The 17497-nt window shown below is 35.5% G+C and overlaps 3 protein-coding genes across 4 annotated transcripts; 1 reads left to right on the top strand and 2 right to left on the bottom strand.

Moving 5' to 3' along the window:
• Positions 1–691: 691 nt before the first annotated feature.
• LOC112513443 (protein CREG1) lies at positions 692–6287 on the bottom strand. Its single transcript, XM_025119711.1, has 6 exons — positions 5997–6287; positions 4527–4562; positions 3650–3851; positions 2359–2437; positions 2152–2269; positions 692–1051 (listed from the first exon to the last, which is right to left on the bottom strand). The coding sequence occupies exons 1-6, from the start codon at positions 6173–6175 to the stop codon at positions 1027–1029; spliced, it is 639 nt and encodes a 212-aa protein (XP_024975479.1). The 5' UTR covers positions 6176–6287; the 3' UTR covers positions 692–1026.
• A 5786-nt stretch (positions 6288–12073) lies between these two features.
• LOC112513257 lies at positions 12074–13597 on the top strand. Its single transcript, XM_025119468.1, has one exon. It carries the CDS (start codon positions 12272–12274, stop codon positions 13259–13261), a length of 990 nt encoding a protein of 329 aa, XP_024975236.1. The 5' UTR covers positions 12074–12271; the 3' UTR covers positions 13262–13597.
• Positions 13598–14983: 1386 nt separating this feature from the next.
• On the bottom strand, positions 14984–16721 carry LOC112513138 (F-box protein At1g49990-like). 2 transcript variants are annotated; one of them, XM_025119298.1, is made up of 2 exons: positions 16557–16721; positions 14984–16079 (listed from the first exon to the last, which is right to left on the bottom strand). In XM_025119298.1, the coding sequence occupies exons 1-2, from the start codon at positions 16671–16673 to the stop codon at positions 15216–15218; spliced, it is 981 nt and encodes a 326-aa protein (XP_024975066.1). In that variant the 5' UTR covers positions 16674–16721; the 3' UTR covers positions 14984–15215. The 2 variants fall into 2 exon arrangements, with proteins under 2 accessions (XP_024975066.1, XP_024975065.1); XM_025119297.1 differs by having other exon boundaries at positions 14984–16721.
• Between the last annotated feature and the right edge of the window lie 776 nt (positions 16722–17497).

Below are 17497 nucleotides of genomic sequence, written 5' to 3'. Positions count from 1 at the left end.
GTTGACTATACAGAGAGAGTAAGAAAGCTCATGTATTGATATCTGATTGTGTACACAATGGTAAGGCCCCTATTAAGTGGCAAGACTTTTTTTTACGAAACAAGATTCACCTATTAACGATTCAGATAATGTCTCTTAATGGAACTATTAAAAGATAAACAAACAACCCCAATTGGTTATATTTCCAAAGAAAAACCATGGGTTTGATTCCTTGCATACTTTATTTCCTCATTTTTTGTTTTTAGAACAAAAGCTATAAAAAAACTCGTACGCTAAGAAAAGGGTTTCTGTTAATAGCAAGACTCGGACCCACGCTTTTAAAGGAAACCTTAACCAAGCGCCTTAAAACAACCTAGTTACAACAAAACAGAACACTGCAGTGGCATCTTTCGAATCATTAAAAGAGTCCCACTACAAAAAACCATATAGCAGAGGCACGGACCACTATGCCCCTTATAGGTTCGTTTTTTACTTAGATCCAACAGCATGGTCTTTTAGTAGAACTAAACATTCATAAACACTATGGTCAACTAAACCGATAGTCTATATGGCTCCATCTTATAGGTCGCCAGTTTGAGTCTCCTCAATCTAAGCTACTGGGTATGTCTTTCTTGACTGTTATTTTCAGAGCCTATGGGATTAGTCAATGTGCGCACAAACTGATCGGAACACCCACAATTACACAAGAAAAAACAAATGAAGCCGAGGTACTTACATAAACACTATAGTTGACCAAAGACACCACAAATTACTTATTAATACAGCCAAACCGAACTCACCCTGCATATCTCACTCAAAAGTAGGGATTGAGTGGTAGGATATATACTAACCTGTCTTTTACCCCAAATAATAGAACGATTGTTTCCATATGATTACAGAGACTATTGTCTCAAAAGAATTTAGCATACATATGTTCGGGAATTTGAATCGTTATATTACACAAATGTTACACATGATTTACAGGTTCTCGAATTAATGCTCGCAGGGTGGGAAGAGTTCATAGAAACGTGAGATTGTGACGATAATTCACATAAGAGCGGTTAATTCGTTCCTGTAGATGCATAAAAATGTGTTCGTAAATGTGCTTTGGAATCAAGAAGTTTGTGTATTATATATCGAATTGTGCTTTAATTCTATAAACCAAACCAAACCCGGTCTGAGTAACATCCCCAGCTAACCGTATCAGATATTATCCACATGGACTCACAGTTATAAAACGTGTCCAATGGAGGTGGTTTCCAGTCCCTTATAAGACGACCTTCGTTCCCTTCCCCAACTGATGTACCACGCTTCCTTGATGGCACACCAGTCCGATTCCCGGCTCTGGTACCATTTGTAAACTTTGCATTTGTAAACTTTGTCCACACCTGGATCACGGTTTTAAAACGCATATGATGGAAGAGGTATCCAATTGGGGAGGGGAACGAATGTTACCTTATAAGAGACTGGATACCTCCTCAGTCATACCGATTATAAAACCATGAGTCATGGGTGTGGATAAAGCGGAAAATATTTGGTATGGTTGGTCGGGGATGTTACGGTCTGGGAGGGATGGGATGTAGACAGACCTAAGGCTTCCATTCTCATATAAGGTAACTTCCATTCCTCTCCCCCCAACCGATATGGGATCTCACAATCCAACCCCCCCCCCCCCCCCCCGGCATCAGGAGCTCAGGCGTCCTTGTTGGCACACCAATATGGTTCCCCACTCTCATACCATTTATAACATCTCGGTCAACCATATCAGATATTGTCCGCTTCATCCACACCTAGACTCAATTTTAAAATGCGTCTTATAGACGATGTATCCAGTTGGGAAGGGGAACGAAGGTTGCCTTATAAGAGACCGGATATCTCCTCTATCCAGACACATTCTAAAACCGCGAGTCCAGGTGTGGACAAAGCATGCAATATCCGGTACGATTGGTCGAGGATGTTACAGTCTAGGACGTTGGGATATGCATAGTCCAGTCATCTACCCCAAAGGGTAAGGGTAGAACAGGTGTTTCCGGAGACCCCCAACTTGTGAAGAAGTGTAAGGTCAAAGAAAAGAAGAACCAAGTATAGTTTTATTCTATATCATGCGTAAAATTATAACAAGTTACATTCAGATATAAACTTTAGATATAGTACTCCAATATCCCGACTTACAGTCCCGAATGGAGGTATTGATCCACGGTGAGAGGTTTAGGACCGCCATAGAAATTGATCATGAATATATCTTTGATATCTAGTTTGTAGACCTGGAAACTATGATCCTCAGGCCAGCCTATTAACAAGAATGAAAAGTGTCACGGCGTCATTAGTTAAACGTTCGAAAGAAAGGGTATGGTTGTCTAAAGATAAAATATGTATTACCTTCCATCTCGGCATGTTTGGCAAATAACGACTTTTTAGCGGTTACGGCTTCCTCGGATTTGGCATCTAGCAAGTTTAACTGAAACAAAAGAAACAAATTTGCTTATCGATCTACATCAATTTCATAAGAATTCTGCTAAGCAATTGTTCAACTGATCACACATAAGGGTGTGTTTGATACGCAAGCAGGACTGTACATAACTGGACGGATGAGAGTGAGGTAGGCGGGTGAAAGAATTGTGGGTGGTTTTAGGGTTTTGATTTGACATGGGTAATTTAGTAATTTACCAATCTTGTCATAGCTCCCTGATTTTTGTTCCACCTAGTTTCTGTGGGACAAAAAAAATGTATTTTTGTCTCACTTAGGTCCTGTCTTGTCCCAGTCTAATGTCATGCCAAACGCATAGCAACAAGCTTTTGCAATGTCTTGTCTTGTACCCCTTAGGGTGTGTTTGGTACCTAGACAGAAGAAGACAATTGTTCCGCGTTTGGTAAGATAGGACTCATCAAATGATCAATTTACCCCAAATGAGTTGTTTATATCTTTTGATTAATATATTAATTTTTAATAAAATAAATATTTTTTATAATAAAATATATCATTAGAAAGTTTTCGTGAAGACGATATAAATGACACAAAATATGAAGTTTACTATTTATTTAATTTTTATTTTATACCTTTTCTATATCATTTTTTAATTATTAATATTATATAAATTAACCAAAATATAGAAAATGTATAAAAATAACATTTTGAGAACAGGATACAATAAATAAAATTTAAAGAATGGATAAAATGTAGAGAGGAAGACGTACTTTATGTTATGGAAGAGAATTAGATTCTATTTTGATGGTATATTGGTAAAATATAGGTCTGTTCCACCTTGTTCCAGTATGTTGATAAAATATAGGTTTGTTCCACCTCGTTCCATGGGACGGGGATGGAACATGCCTGTTCCACTTTGTTCCGCTATGTACCACATTAAAGTCCTGCCAAACATGGAATAGTGATCCATGTACAGTTCTGTCAAGTGTACCAAACGCACCCTAAAGGCACCTGAAGGGGACGAAGCCAAACTTTGGAGCGCCCCCACTATACAAGTAATACGACCATCATGGGAAGGTAAATCATATAAGAGGCAGGTGGGTGGTGCCTGGGGTCGAAACCCACATCTCCCACTCATTCTGCAAGGATCTCCATCTCCTTACCTGCTAGGCTAAAACCGTAGGGACTAAAGTTACCCTTTTTAAAATATGAAGTGAACCCCTACTGTTAAATCTAATAACATACCTTTCCCGTGAGCGTGATTTTAGCACAGGTTGGGTTTTCAGGGTCTACTTTGCCACAAGTTCCAAGCTGGTATTCGCTAATTGTGAACGAAGATCTATGATCCTTCATCGCATACTGTGCAGTTGGATCCAGACTTGTTAAGTAGAAATATGGAATGCCACTGCCTTCCTTTGGTAGGCCGTCACTAAACGAAACCACATTCCTGCATAGTTTATTTAATCTTATTATTTACCCTTGCACGAATTAGCAGATTAATGAACTTAATGGGACTCACAGCTTATCCGGTCACCTATACATGACTGTTTGGTAGTGGCTTGATGATACAGAAAATGGCTTAAGGGGGGGTTTTATGTAAAAAGCCAAGTTTTTTCCAAACTTGCTCCTTCAATAAGAAAACACACTCCTTCCATCTATGAAAAAACCCTCCTAAACAAAAAACCTTATCAAATGTAGACAGACAGCAAAGCACAGGGCTATCAGTCGGCTAACTTTCTAAAACTATAAATTACATAAATCATACTCGAAAACACTGAGAAACTGTATGCGAGAGTTTCCCTTCATACGGCTCGAATCATTCTCAGATGCCCCGAGATTAATCCACACAAACAGTTTTATTCATACAGGACTTGATGAAAAACCAACCAAACACCCCTAATGCAACCACCATATCACACAGAACACGCCAGCATCTTGTACTAAAATATTAGTACTCCTAAACCAAACCCAATATATCCCGCTTGAAAGCAGGGTTTGGGAGGGTGGGTTGTATGCAGTTTAGACCTCTACCTTCTAGGTAGGGTCTGGGAGAGGTCTTCACGAGATAATATTAAATTAGTACTTGTATTGTTTACTATAAGAAAAGGGGAAAACAGCATACCCGAAAGGTGCTCCGCCCAAGTCATCTGCAATGGTGCTGCAAATTTTTGGTGATAATATCAGCTATATTCATAACATATATCTCATAAAGCAGGGTTGAAAAACTAAATGAAGATCCGTAATCAAGCTAGTGAATCAACAATAGCAACATAACTTCTTGACATTTCCTATGGCATGACCTTTGATAGAAATTCTTGGAGACGCGAGACTAATGTAGTGGATTTTGGTAGGGACAAGTATCTAGGGTAGCGGACTTTGGTTGAAACTATTTGGCAAAAACTAATTGTAATTTTTTTTATTAACCTGAATATCCAACCCGCTATGCGAGCGACTAATCCCAGGGCGACAATCTGCTTTGCAGATAGCCCGGAGTCACCTCATTTGAACCTCCGTGGCCACAAGGGGATTTTTAATCCTCCTTGGATTTGAACCTGGGACGTCCTGATACTTTTGACCTTTGGAGCCAAGCTCAAACCAATAAGGCACCACCCTTGTGGTTGAATTTTTATAATTTAGGGATAAAAGAACTGGATTTAGTAAGGATATGTTGTAGAGAAACTAATTCATTATGTCATGCTTTAATGAAGATGAAACAACGATTTTTATTTTATATTGCTTAATTTTCATACGTAGTTGTAATTGATATCGGATTTGAATCAGTTTATAGTTTGGATTAAGCTTGGATTACAACCATTACTTGGCCTGATTTCCAGACTGTAGCTATGAAACATATGATGTAATGCAAGTTCTAAAAATGATAATTGGAGTTTGACAAATTGGATAACTAGATGATTCGGTTAATTAAAGCACGGTATTATGTGGAACCCGTTAGATTACTCTTCAAAAGAACCCCTCTTGACATTGCGAGACATAGGCCAGAATTGCACTGATTCTCCTCTATACATGTTGGAACCTCCCTTCTATCTTCGAGGGATCTTTTGAAGAGTAATCTAATGGGATTTCACAAATTCTTACAACATCGTGTTTTAATCGACTGAATCATCTCGCTTTTCCAGTTTCTATGATCCCAACATCACTTCTAAAACTTGCATTCAAATGAACAATATCACATCATAGGGTTCTTACTACAGTCCGGAAATCATGCCAAGTTATGGTTGTAATCCAAGCTTTGTTCAAACTATAAACTGATTCAAATCCAATATCAATTACAAATACTTACAAAATCAAGCACTAGAAAACAACAATCGTTGTTTCATCTTCATGATCATCAAAATCCGAAACATCAATCATAAACCTAAAAATCGAAATCCAATATCAATTACAACTACATATGAAATTAAGCAATACAAAACAACAATCATTGTTTCACATTCATAATCATCAAAATCCGAAACATCACCTAAATACCAAAATCCTCAAAACACATTATCATTTATCACCATTCACCAATTACACAACACAAATAGATACAAACTGAACTACAATAACAAGATGAAAGTAGAAATCATACCTCAAAACACCCCAAGAACTCTCGGAAACCAACCATCGAGCAAAAGGGGCGGCATTACTAGGCTTTGGTCTAGCCTGAGACAGCAATCGACGGCCATTAACAGAACCTCCGAAGATAACCAACACAAAACACATCAAATTAACTGCAGATTTTCCATTTCTGATCATAAACAAATCCATTTTTCTGCTTCTTCTATCTTAAATTGATTGAAATTTGGTTGACCAAGTGGGGACTGGGGACGAATGATGGAAGTTGAAAGCTACGTTGTTTTCTATATATACGGTTTCATTTGGACAAGCCAAACGATGACGTTTTCGGATGTTCTTATCTTATCTACATCGGAAATAGCGTGGGGTGCGATGTAGGAGATTATTACCAATGGGGTCAAAAAGCATGGGCCTTTATTGAGCATTTTATATGGGCTTTGTTATCTTATTTAACGCCTAACGTCACGTGAATCGTCCCGTCTCGGTTTTAAACGGAGACACGTGCACGGCACACCCATTGTAATAAAATTATTCGTTAATAATTTTGATTTTTGTCTCTATTATATTTTATTGTTGTGTTTTATTTTTATATTACTAGAAGGGTATTTGTGTAATGCAGTGAGATACATCTTGATTTTAATGTTTCGTTTTATATTTTGACTTTATCGATATTATACTGCGATTTTATGTGATTTTGAGGGGAAAAAAATGTTTTATTTTTGAATAAAATATAAATTTGAAGATATTATAAAATTTTGAAAAAAAAAATAAACGATATTAGTATCAAATTAACTATTTAAAAGTTCTCGTTTTTTGTGTAATTCATTTAATTTAATTTTTATTATAATTTAATTGAAGTTTATATAAGGAACTAATTTATTTTTGGTTTAATGTAATAATTTTTTTAAGATAATAATTAAGTATTTTGTTAGAAGTCAATGATTATCTTAATTATATTTTAAATTTTTTATATATCATGTATTTGATTATGTTTATCTGCAGTTAGTTATACGATTTAAAGATTGAGCTTTAATAAGATGTATTCACTCATGTTCTACTTGTAATCTTCAATTTTAAGTAATATGTATCAATAAACAGTATTTTATGCATAAAAATTTGATATTAAGAGTTTTTGTCAAATGTTTTGTAATATAGTAGAGATTCTTACCTTTAATATAAGGGACCAAAGCAATAAAGATTGTAAACTATAAATCATAATGATGAAAATAGTCATAAATTATAGACTAACCACAAGGGTGGTGCCTGATTGGTTTGAGTTTGGTTTCAAATATCAAAAGTACCAGGAGGTCTCGTGTTCAAATCTAAAGAGGAATAAAAATTCCCTTATGGCCACGGAGGTTCAAATGCGGTGACTTCCGGTTATCTGCAAAGCAGATGGTCGTCCTGGAATTAGTCGGCTCACATAGCGGGTTGGATATCTAGGTTAATCAAAAAATATATAAACTATAGGGATGAAAACTATAGTTTTAAACCATAGGATAAATATCGTAACTTTTAACGAACCACGGGGATGAAAACCGTAACGACTCTTAATTTAAAAAAAAACTATAAAAAATGTTATTATAGTTTTGTTGGACAAATTTCATGAAATAGCAACTTACTTTCACAAGTTTTCTTGTTATAGCATTGTAATTTCAATTGTTTTTATTACAGCACTGTATTTTCAAAAAAAAAAAATAGGGTATTGTACTTTCAAAAATTTATCCGTTATAGCATTGGGTAACCTTGTAAATTAAATTTACCCATTATATGAGGTTTCTTTGTCACTTCATCGTCCATGTAGGCAGTTCACGTGTATGGTGGTGCTGACATGACATTTTTTATTATAATATTATACTTTCAAAATTAATTTGTTATAACATCGTCAATTTCTATTACAACATTGTACTTTTAATTTTAATATTTTTATCATTTAAACATCGTAAAGTTAATCAAATACGTTTACAAAAATTATAATATCAGAAATTAAACATGTTTACGAAATATCACTATTTAAGAATAAATTGCAGTCATGGTACCAAATAATGGATTTCGTGATCTTGGGTTCGATAATAACATTGTGTTCCAAAAACTTTTTCACGAAAGAAGAAAAATGAATGAAATTGGCGGGAAAGCGAAAAAAAAACGTGTTTCAGATGTGGAGGAAAGGGAAAAACGATAATATTCTGGACAAATCAATAAAATTACAAAACTACCCATCAATTTAACACAATCAAGACATATACAGATAATGTATCTGTAAAGATGTCATTCAGTTTTTTCAGTTCAAGAACATGAATTTCTGTTTTGTTATGATTTATTCATTCCTCTTCCTTTCGATTTCAAGACATAAAACAATAAATAATTCCTTATTTTATTTGCATTGTTTTCCATCCATTTCTATCTGTTTTCTTCTCAAATTCGATGAGACGATGTAAGCTCGCGTGACAGTCTTTGCCTAATCATCATGGTATTTTTTATTATTGGTTGTGGGCTTTGTAGTTTTGTCCAATTCCAAGCTTACACCAGTTTAAAGTTAACGCGTTTTTCACAGGTTCCTCGTATCGTCACAATTTCACAAGCAACTTGGTCGATTGCTCAACCTGTTGTACATCACAAAAATACCATATAAAGGTACTTTAACCTCGTGTTGTAAATGGTTTCATCTGGTTCGTTTTTCAACCATGGTATTTGTAACACCCCAAAGCCCAAAGCAACGAACTAGGCCAATAACTTCGAATCTAACTTAAAACCATGGTATAAGTTATTAGTAGCCCACTACTTGGGACTTATAAGGAGCTAACAATTCTCACTTTCTATCCATGTGGGACGAGTTGATACAAACTCCCCCACTTAAACTTCTGACGTCCTCATCAGGTTTATCCAGAATCTTCCTCCTTGTCATCGGCAATGTGGGATTTGCCTAAGATGTTACAAACACCCCCTCTCGAGGACTCATCATACCCGATGAGGTTTGCCCCACCATCCCGATGGTACAAGGATCGGCTCTGATACCATTTGTAACACCCCAAAGCCCAAAGCAACGAACTAGCCCAATAACTTCGAATCCAACTTAAAACCATGGTAGAAGTTATTAGTAGCCCACTACTTGGGACTTATAAGGAGCTAACAATTCTCACTTTCTATCCATGTGGGACGAGTTGTTACAGTATTCATGTCAGCTTACGTACACATCGACCAATCTCATGGGTTCTTGAAGATAACTGCTAAGAAAATTATCAGTAGCACTAACGAGACTCGAATTAACATTTATGAGGAGTCCAAATGCCTGGTCTTATTTGTCGGTTTTGCTTGCCTTTGAGGACACTAAATCTTACACCAAATACCGAATTTGATAACCACAAATGTGGTGTTTGATTGATTTGAGTTTGGACTCTGAATGTCAAAAGTGCCTAGAGGTCTCATGTTCGAATCCAAGTATGAGTAAAAATCCCCTTGTGGCCACGAAAGTTCAAATGCTTTTCGATGACTCCGGCTACCTGCAAAGTGGGTGGTTTGTTATAAGATTAGTTGGCTCGCATAGCAGGTTGGATATCCAGGTTGATAAAAAAAATCAATGAATTTGATGCAATAAACAATAGCACACCAATTTGGTGTGACACTGTTAATTGACAAAATCTTACACTCAATGAAAAGATAAAATAAAATATATCAATATTCTTACATTTTAACGTAAATTTTACAGTAATCCATTAAAATATATTTATTGTCTACATCAAATTCCATAACCCATCAGCCTCGAAACAGGTGTCCATGATAAAAAAGACAAATAGTTAGGCTCGACCCTAGTCACATTCAGTTCGTTCGACCACACAGGGCATTAGAATCCCAGGGGGCATCGGGGTTTTATGTGTTATTAACTTTGCTTTAATCATACAGGCTATAAACAATAAGCCCAAGCTGGTCAGAGTGATACAGTCACCAACTGATTCTACTATTCCTCATCCCTTCTCATTTGACTGTTTTGGTTCCTTCGACGTGGGCATGAACATAACCGCCTTACTTGACTAGGTCCCGAATCCTTTAGAAAATAGCGTGTTTTGTTTGTTAGCATAGGGACATTTTTTAGCTTCCCCGCACAGGGCATTTGAACCCTAAGGACCAGCCATGCACACAGTTCTAGAAATATACAATTTATCACACTTTTTAACAAACTTGGTGACTGTTTTACCCTTAATAATAGGGTGAGCCTTCAATGTCCATCTCAGTTAACAGATAGATAGACTTTGTCAAATACAAGACAAATCCCACGTTTGAACCCAATCCCCACGCTGGGCTCAATCGTTAAATGAGTCAAAAAAACACCCCTCACATTGGTGTCTTTGGAGATGGATTCAGTGTGGGCCCGATTAGAATTGTCGATAATCAAATCTTGTCCAAAAAATACGGAAATAAAAAAAAAATTCATCTCTTAATTAAAAGTAGAATAGGAAAACATATTTTTACTTTTAAAAGTAAAATATTTATTTTGAGAAATATTAAAATAAAAATATAAAATATGAATGTAAGGTATTTGGATTTCTTATCTGAAACAAGGGAAAAGTACAATAAAAATCAATGGACTTTCTTGTTTGGAATGATTAAGTCCTTAGACTTTTTTTTGGAACAAATAAGTTCTTGGACATTCTAAAACATGTTAAATAAGTCATTGGACAATTTTTTGGAACAAATAAGTCCTTGGACATTTCAAAATATGTTAAATAAGTCTGTGGACAATTTTTGGAATAAATAAGTCCTTGGACATTCCAAAAAATGTTAAATAACTCCTTGGACAATTTTTGAAACAAATAAGTCCTTGAACAATCCAAAACATGTTAAATAACTTCTTGAACTTTTATAAAACATGTTGGATACATTCTTATGACTTGTACAACTAATTAAAGTGGTAAAATGGTGAAAAAAATCCGGAAAAAAACCCAATGAACATCCATATTTTGAACGATTAAGCCCCTAAATTTTTTTTGAACCGAAAATTATTTAGATTTATAAAATTAAACAAATATAACAAAAAAGTACTTACATTTACAAAAAAATAATTACATTTAAAAAAGATTTTTGATAAAGTTTATTTTAATTAAAATTAAAATATATTATGTCAGTGATTTTTCAAACAAAAAAATTATTATTATTAAATTTATTTTAATTAAAAGTATATATATCATGTATGTATTTTTTAAATTAAAAAAAGATTTAAAAAGATTACTGGTGAAATTTATTTTAATTAAAAATAATATATTTTATAATTTTTTTTAGTTTAAAAAATCACTGACAAAATATATTTTCGGATTTTTTTCACAATTTTACCACTTTATCGTTCAAAATATGAATGTTCATTGGGGTTTTTTCGGGATTTTTTTTCACTATTTTACCACTTTAACTAGTTGTACAAGTCATAAGAATGTATCCAACATGTTTTATAAAAGTTCAAGAAGTTATTTAACATGTTTTGTATTGTTCAAGGACTTATTTGTTCCAAAAATTGTGCAATGAGTTATTTAACATTTTTTGAAATGTCCAAGGACTTATTTGTTCAAAAAATTGTCCAATGACTTATTTAACATATTTTGGAATGTCCAATGACTTATTTAATATGTTTTGGAATATCCAAGGACTTATTTGTTCCAAAAAAAATCCAAGAACTTAATCATTCCAAACAAGAAAGTCCATTGGTTTTTATTGTACTTTTCCCTTGAAACAACTTATTTTTTTACAAAAGTTCTTATCAACTTATTATAAGTTAGAATGATTTAACTTTTTTTAAAAATCATTGTTACCGGTTTGGTAGTGATATAAACTATTTATCCAAATGCTCAAAAATGTTTATTAGTGACACAAAAATAAATCAATAAATTATTTTTATAATCAATTTCAAACAACTCTTAATTTTTCTTTAAGGATTTGGTGAATCGAGGCAATGGACAACTCAATGGCTTTCGGTTTCACCAATGGGGATTGCACCATTGTACTTGAACGGTTGATTCTTCTGCAATATCATCATAACCTGGATGAAAATTATCGTTCAGTTTTCTAAAACCTTGAAGTTGCATGTATGGTGGTGGTGGCCGGTGACGGTGGCGGCGTGGCGGTAGACAGCGAAGAAGAGTCCCAATACGACAGCGGAAAATACATTCATCATCTCTGTCTTCATATTTTGACTTTGACTTTGAAAACTCCAACATTTGACCATCTTCACATAACCTCCAAATTCCCAATCTCAGATCGTTTTCTCCTCCATTTCCTTCATCAATTTCACGAAGACCGATAACAATGGCGGGATTGTTTACGTACGCCATCGGCGGCGGCGGATTATTCCTTATCGGCGCTTCTGAATCGATTATCTCAACCTCCGAAACCCTAAAACAAATCTCCCGTTCGTCGTCTCTCTCATCAACACCGCTTCCATCGTCGATTGCTCGATCAAAATCGGTTTCGTTCGTTACATCCTTAACTTTCTTCGCAATCTCTCTTATTTCCTTCTTATTCATCTTAAATTCTTTGATTTCCATAATCGATGCTCTGAAATCGAAAGATCAAACCGGCGTTGTTCTTCAATTTGAGGTGATTTCGATTTCCGCTTTGTTTTTCCTTTTCTCTGTTTTAGGTATATTGACAAATCTTCGAATATCGTTCCAATTTCCATCGTTAATCCTCAACACGCTCTGTCTATTCGGTTTCGTCGAAGAATTCTTCCTTTTTTACATCCAGAAGAAAGATCCAGATGGAATTGAGAATCGTTACTATGATCTATTGCTTGTTCCAATCTCTATCTGTATCGTTTCCACCATCCTCGAACTCAAATCCCCAAAATCAAACTATTCTCGATTAGGTCGTGGAGTTGGACTGGTTTTGCAAGGTATGTGGTTCATACAGATGGGATTCTCCTTCCATTCCAATTTGATTTCCAATGGTTGTTTCATTCGTGAAAAGAGTAGAGGAAATTTCACCATTAGATGCAAAGGACACCCTGAGTTTCACAGAGCTAGAGCCATTGCCACCCTGCAATTCAACTGTCATCTTGCACTTCTTGTCTGTTTCATTACTGGAGTTTACAGTTTCGTTAGCCAAAAGCATGGTGTTAGCCATGAATCAATGCAATATAAACCGCTTGGTGCCGAGATGCAGCATTTGGATTTGGATCAGACTCAGTTCACTTTGGATAGTGAAGATGATGAAGATGATCATGGTGTTGTTAAGGATAAGGAAAATGTGTTCATCGACAAGATTCCTGCGATCAACGGGTATGGTTCTGATCACTAAAATGGTTTGATTTTTGGGGATTTTTTGGTGATTTTGGAGATGAGATTAGAGATTGAAATCGATAAAGATTACAAGTTTGAACATCTACACATCCAAGCTTTTGCTACAATTTGGGCATTGTAAGCATTATTTTGAATCTTGATTTCTGTTATAGTTTTTGTTTATGGATCATGATGATGATGATGATGATGATGATGGGTTAAAAGATAGTTTCTGGTTCATCTATTTGCTTCAATCCAGACCCATACCTGCTTTCATTTGCAACCTGCAAACATTATTTGGATATTGATTCTATGTATCTTGATATTGATTCTATGGATCTTGATGTTGATTTTGTTGATTGGGCTGTTTGATAGTTGTTGAATGGTTTTATTGCAGGATGATAAAGTCGGCAGAATGATCAAAAGGCTCTCATAATATAGTGTAAAATGAAATATAATTGTGCGGTAATTGTTTACGATGGAATTAGGGTGTTGAATGGTTAAGGGTGACCCATGATACAAAATCATTCAGAGGGTTTTAGAACCATTAAGAAGCAGACTTTTTTTTGTCAAACAAGATTCACCTTTTAATAATTCAAAGATTGTCTCTTAATAGAACTAGTATATGTATGTAGGGTCAGGTTTAGGGGAAAACCATAACAAAAATAAAAAATTGAACACTCTGGTAGCCGTTCATTCGGACGGTATGCACATGTGCATACAAGTAATTTATAAGCAATTTGGTATGCACATATGTGTTGCATAACATGCGTACGTGTATAAAAACCAAGAAACAACTTCAATTACAAGTATGCACATATGCACATCGTCCAGATTAATGGTTATTAGGGTTGTTCTTTAGTTTTTCAACTTTTTGAGGATTTTCCTCATAACCTCCTCCCTCTATGTGTATATGTATGTATATATAATTATATGTATTGATCCATATATGTTATCAAAATATTTGTATGTTGGTTATCATATTCATCAATCTATCATACATGCACGTATGAATATTCAGTTGCAAATCTGTTTTCCATTGTGAATCAGAGGATAAAGGAGAGCGTGACATGTGTCATTATGTGTTACCATTCATCATGAATAATTTACGTGAATTTCTACAACATTCATTCATGATGAGTATCCCGTAAATGTTTTGGACACGTGGTGCGCTATCCTTTGTTCTACTTCACTACGGAACGTAATTTCATTTGAAACGATGTATGTGTGCATAATTGTATATGTATTGGTGCATATACTCACTAAAATTCATCGAAAACTTCTCACGAGACCAGGAGACATGTGAAGGTTCAAACACAAACATTCAATCTGATATGTGCTTCCCGTGAAGGTCCGATGTGTTTCATGTAAAAGTTTGGTTTCTTTTCACGTAAAGATTTGGAGTTGTCAAAGACCTTCCAGCCTAGTGGTAAAGGCTTGGGCATGGCATAGTCATGAACCCGAGTTCGAGCCCTGGGAGGGAAGTGTTGGCGACATTTAAGTGAGGCCATGTTTAGCCTCCAAATTTGCCGGGGATTAGTCGGGCTTTGGCCCGGACACCTTTACAAAAAAAAAAAAGATTTGGAGTTCAGTTGTGAACGTTCGTTTTATTTGTTGTGAACGTTTGACGAGATTAAAAAGCCTCATCAAATGACTCACAATTTTTACGGATCTCACGAATACCGTCTTATTTCAAACAATCCCAAGTCTATGATCAATGCATACACCGTCACTATTCGCATAGTTCTCAAAATATTCTTGGTTCTCATTTGCACGTTCTCATAATATCAATACGACAAAATTAATCAATCCATAACACATACGAACCTATCGATACAGACGAAACGAACTCCCTCTAAAACCCAAAATACTTGCAGTTATCAGTTTACTAATGATATTGTGACGTAGTACTTATGTGAAGGTTCAAAACACCAGCAAGCAAGAGTAATTAAAGAAGCCCGTAATCGTAAAATCTAAAACCGCTGATAAATTTTATACGAGCGGTGTCGGTGTGCAAGTTTCGGCTTAACAGCCTTTTTCAGACCAGGCGGGATCGGAACCGGGGTCGGCCACCTTGGGATCACAAACGGCACCACCACACGCCACGAAAGATCTTCAACAACGCCAATAGTTTCACAAGCAACATCGAGCCTTTTATCCCGAATGTTATACGACACGATACAAGCAAGCTCGACACACCTCAAATAAACGATATCGAGATTAAAAGGGTGGAACGATAACGGAAGAAAAGCAGCGGTTGTTAACCAAGTGCCCAGTTCGGGATCGGACGAAGAAAGATCACTTCGGGTTACCTTAAACTCGGAAACCCATTCGCCTTTCTCGTAATCTTTCAAATCCCACATACTAAAAACGTAAAACGAAAACGGTTCCGGCGCCACCTCGAAAAAACGCAGACGTCCTTGACATTCACCACACAATCGATAAAGCCCGTCGTGTTTGTATTCGCTCTCAACATCTCTGTCCACCGGAAACTGGATGAGCCGACAACTTTTGGGGTCTTTATGCGGATCGAAAGCAACCATTCCATGGTTGTAAACGAACCAATGAAGAATCCCGTTGTAGCTAATCGGACCTCCGCCGCGCTTCAGCAGTGCGATCGGATTAGTGCACGGCAGCCGGTAAAAGACCCATTTTCCGGTCTCCGATGAAAACATTTCTAAATTGAGATATGTAGAGAGAGAATTAAGCAATTCTACTCGCACAACGGTATAGCTAGTAAGAACATTATCTTCATTAACCCTACTAACAAGCCCTTCACCGAAGAAAATCGGATGTCGATTTGGGTATTTATCTCTTCCTCTAGGTAAAGTAATCCACTGTCGAGTTACAGGATCACAGATGTAGTAAATCAAAGGTCCCAATAAACAGCATAAAATCAAGCCATTACTCACAGCTAAAATCTTGAATTGATCAGATTGTTGTTGTTCTTCGAAGCTCGATAGAAAAAGGACAGAAAATTTCGAGGAATTGTAAGTATCGGGACGAAATCGGTCAAGAATATCCTTGAATTTCGAGACGTAAATGTACCTATACAGGATCCTGAAAGGTATGGAAGAAGAAGCTGCGTTGGCGGTGAAGTAAAACCGGCAAAATGAAGGTTGTGAAATTAGGGATCGCCATTGTTTACAAACACATTTGAACCTAAAAATCGATTGCAGAGGCAATCTAGAGAGGATTTCGAGAAGTAACGATTCAGGAAGGTTACGAAGATCGTAAGTGAAAGTATGAGCAAGAAGAACAAGACCTAAAACCGATGAATCAGAAATAGGGTTTAGTTCGGTTGATGGATTTACCTGAAATCGAAAGTGTTTTCGCTTTCTGGAGTAGGTGATGAGATGACGGTGAGTCGGAGGTGGATTCCGATGGCCGTCGCCGGCGAGTTGATTGGTTGAAGTAGTGTTATCCGCCATTAATTTGGGGATTTTTGAAAAATGGAGATGGCGATGAAGATCGTCGTCACCAAGGCTTTAAGTCTCTTGGTGTACGTTCATATCCTGTAAAAAGTAGGTTGTGATAATTATATACGAATCTTGAAATGAAGTGTTACATAATTTTCCCTTTTTTTCTTTTATTTGTTTTTAATTAATTTTTATATATTTTTAAACTCATTTTGGTATCTAAGATGTAAAGTTTTAAACATTTAGTACTCGGAGAACTAGTTGCAGTATTAACCAGCTATCATGTTGATGAGGCAAGGATTAATATCCAACTCAATATTATTTGTTGACGTAGTTAGTGACATGAATTTTCTTAATCTAAAATTAGTCTTTTTTTAATATTAAATTAGTCTTCAACCGGTTACCCTAATACTTAAATGTTTAAAACTTTATAACTTAGGTACCAAAATGAAAATATAGGAATCAAGTTAAAATATACTACCTTTTTGTGCAATTTGCCCTTTGTATTTATTATTTTCTCTTTATGCAAATCAACATTAACATTTACTTTTTATATTCTCAAATATGAATCAACCTTTTTTTGGTAATTCAATATATGGTGTTAACTTTTGTGAATAAATAAAAACCATTCATCTTGAAAATCAATGAATTATATTTATCATGACATTTATGTAATAACTAATATTATGATGCATTATATTGGTGGATGAATACATATGAACAAATATATTATTAATATTCAAGGGTCGTTTACCTAAATGTTTATCCGGTAAGCGCTTATTATTATGAGTCAACAATGTAATTTATTTTATCGGATAAGATTGTAGTACATCAAA

The sequence above is a fragment of the Cynara cardunculus genome (genome assembly GCF_001531365.2).
Source record: "Cynara cardunculus var. scolymus isolate 2C chromosome LG 5, CcrdV1, whole genome shotgun sequence".
Taxonomy (NCBI): Eukaryota; Viridiplantae; Streptophyta; class Magnoliopsida; order Asterales; family Asteraceae; genus Cynara; species Cynara cardunculus.
This window is presented reverse-complemented; position numbering and strand designations above follow the sequence as displayed.

Bases quoted from the DNA above. Each gene is read 5' to 3' on its own strand.
- LOC112513443 (XM_025119711.1), bottom strand. From the start codon at position 6,175: ATGGATTTGTTTATGATCAGAAATGGAAAATCTGCAGTTAATTTGATG. The intron at 3,852-4,526 runs GTATGCTGTTTT...TAAACTATGCAG, and splicing joins TTGGGCGGAGCACCTTTCGG to GAATGTGGTTTCGTTTAGTG. The intron at 2,438-3,649 runs GTATGTTATTAG...CTTTTGTTTCAG, and splicing joins AAATCACGCTCACGGGAAAG to TTAAACTTGCTAGATGCCAA.
- LOC112513257 (XM_025119468.1), top strand. From the start codon at position 12,272: ATGGCGGGATTGTTTACGTACGCCATCGGCGGCGGCGGATTATTCCTT.
- LOC112513138 (XM_025119297.1), bottom strand. From the start codon at position 16,673: ATGGCGGATAACACTACTTCAACCAATCAACTCGCCGGCGACGGCCAT.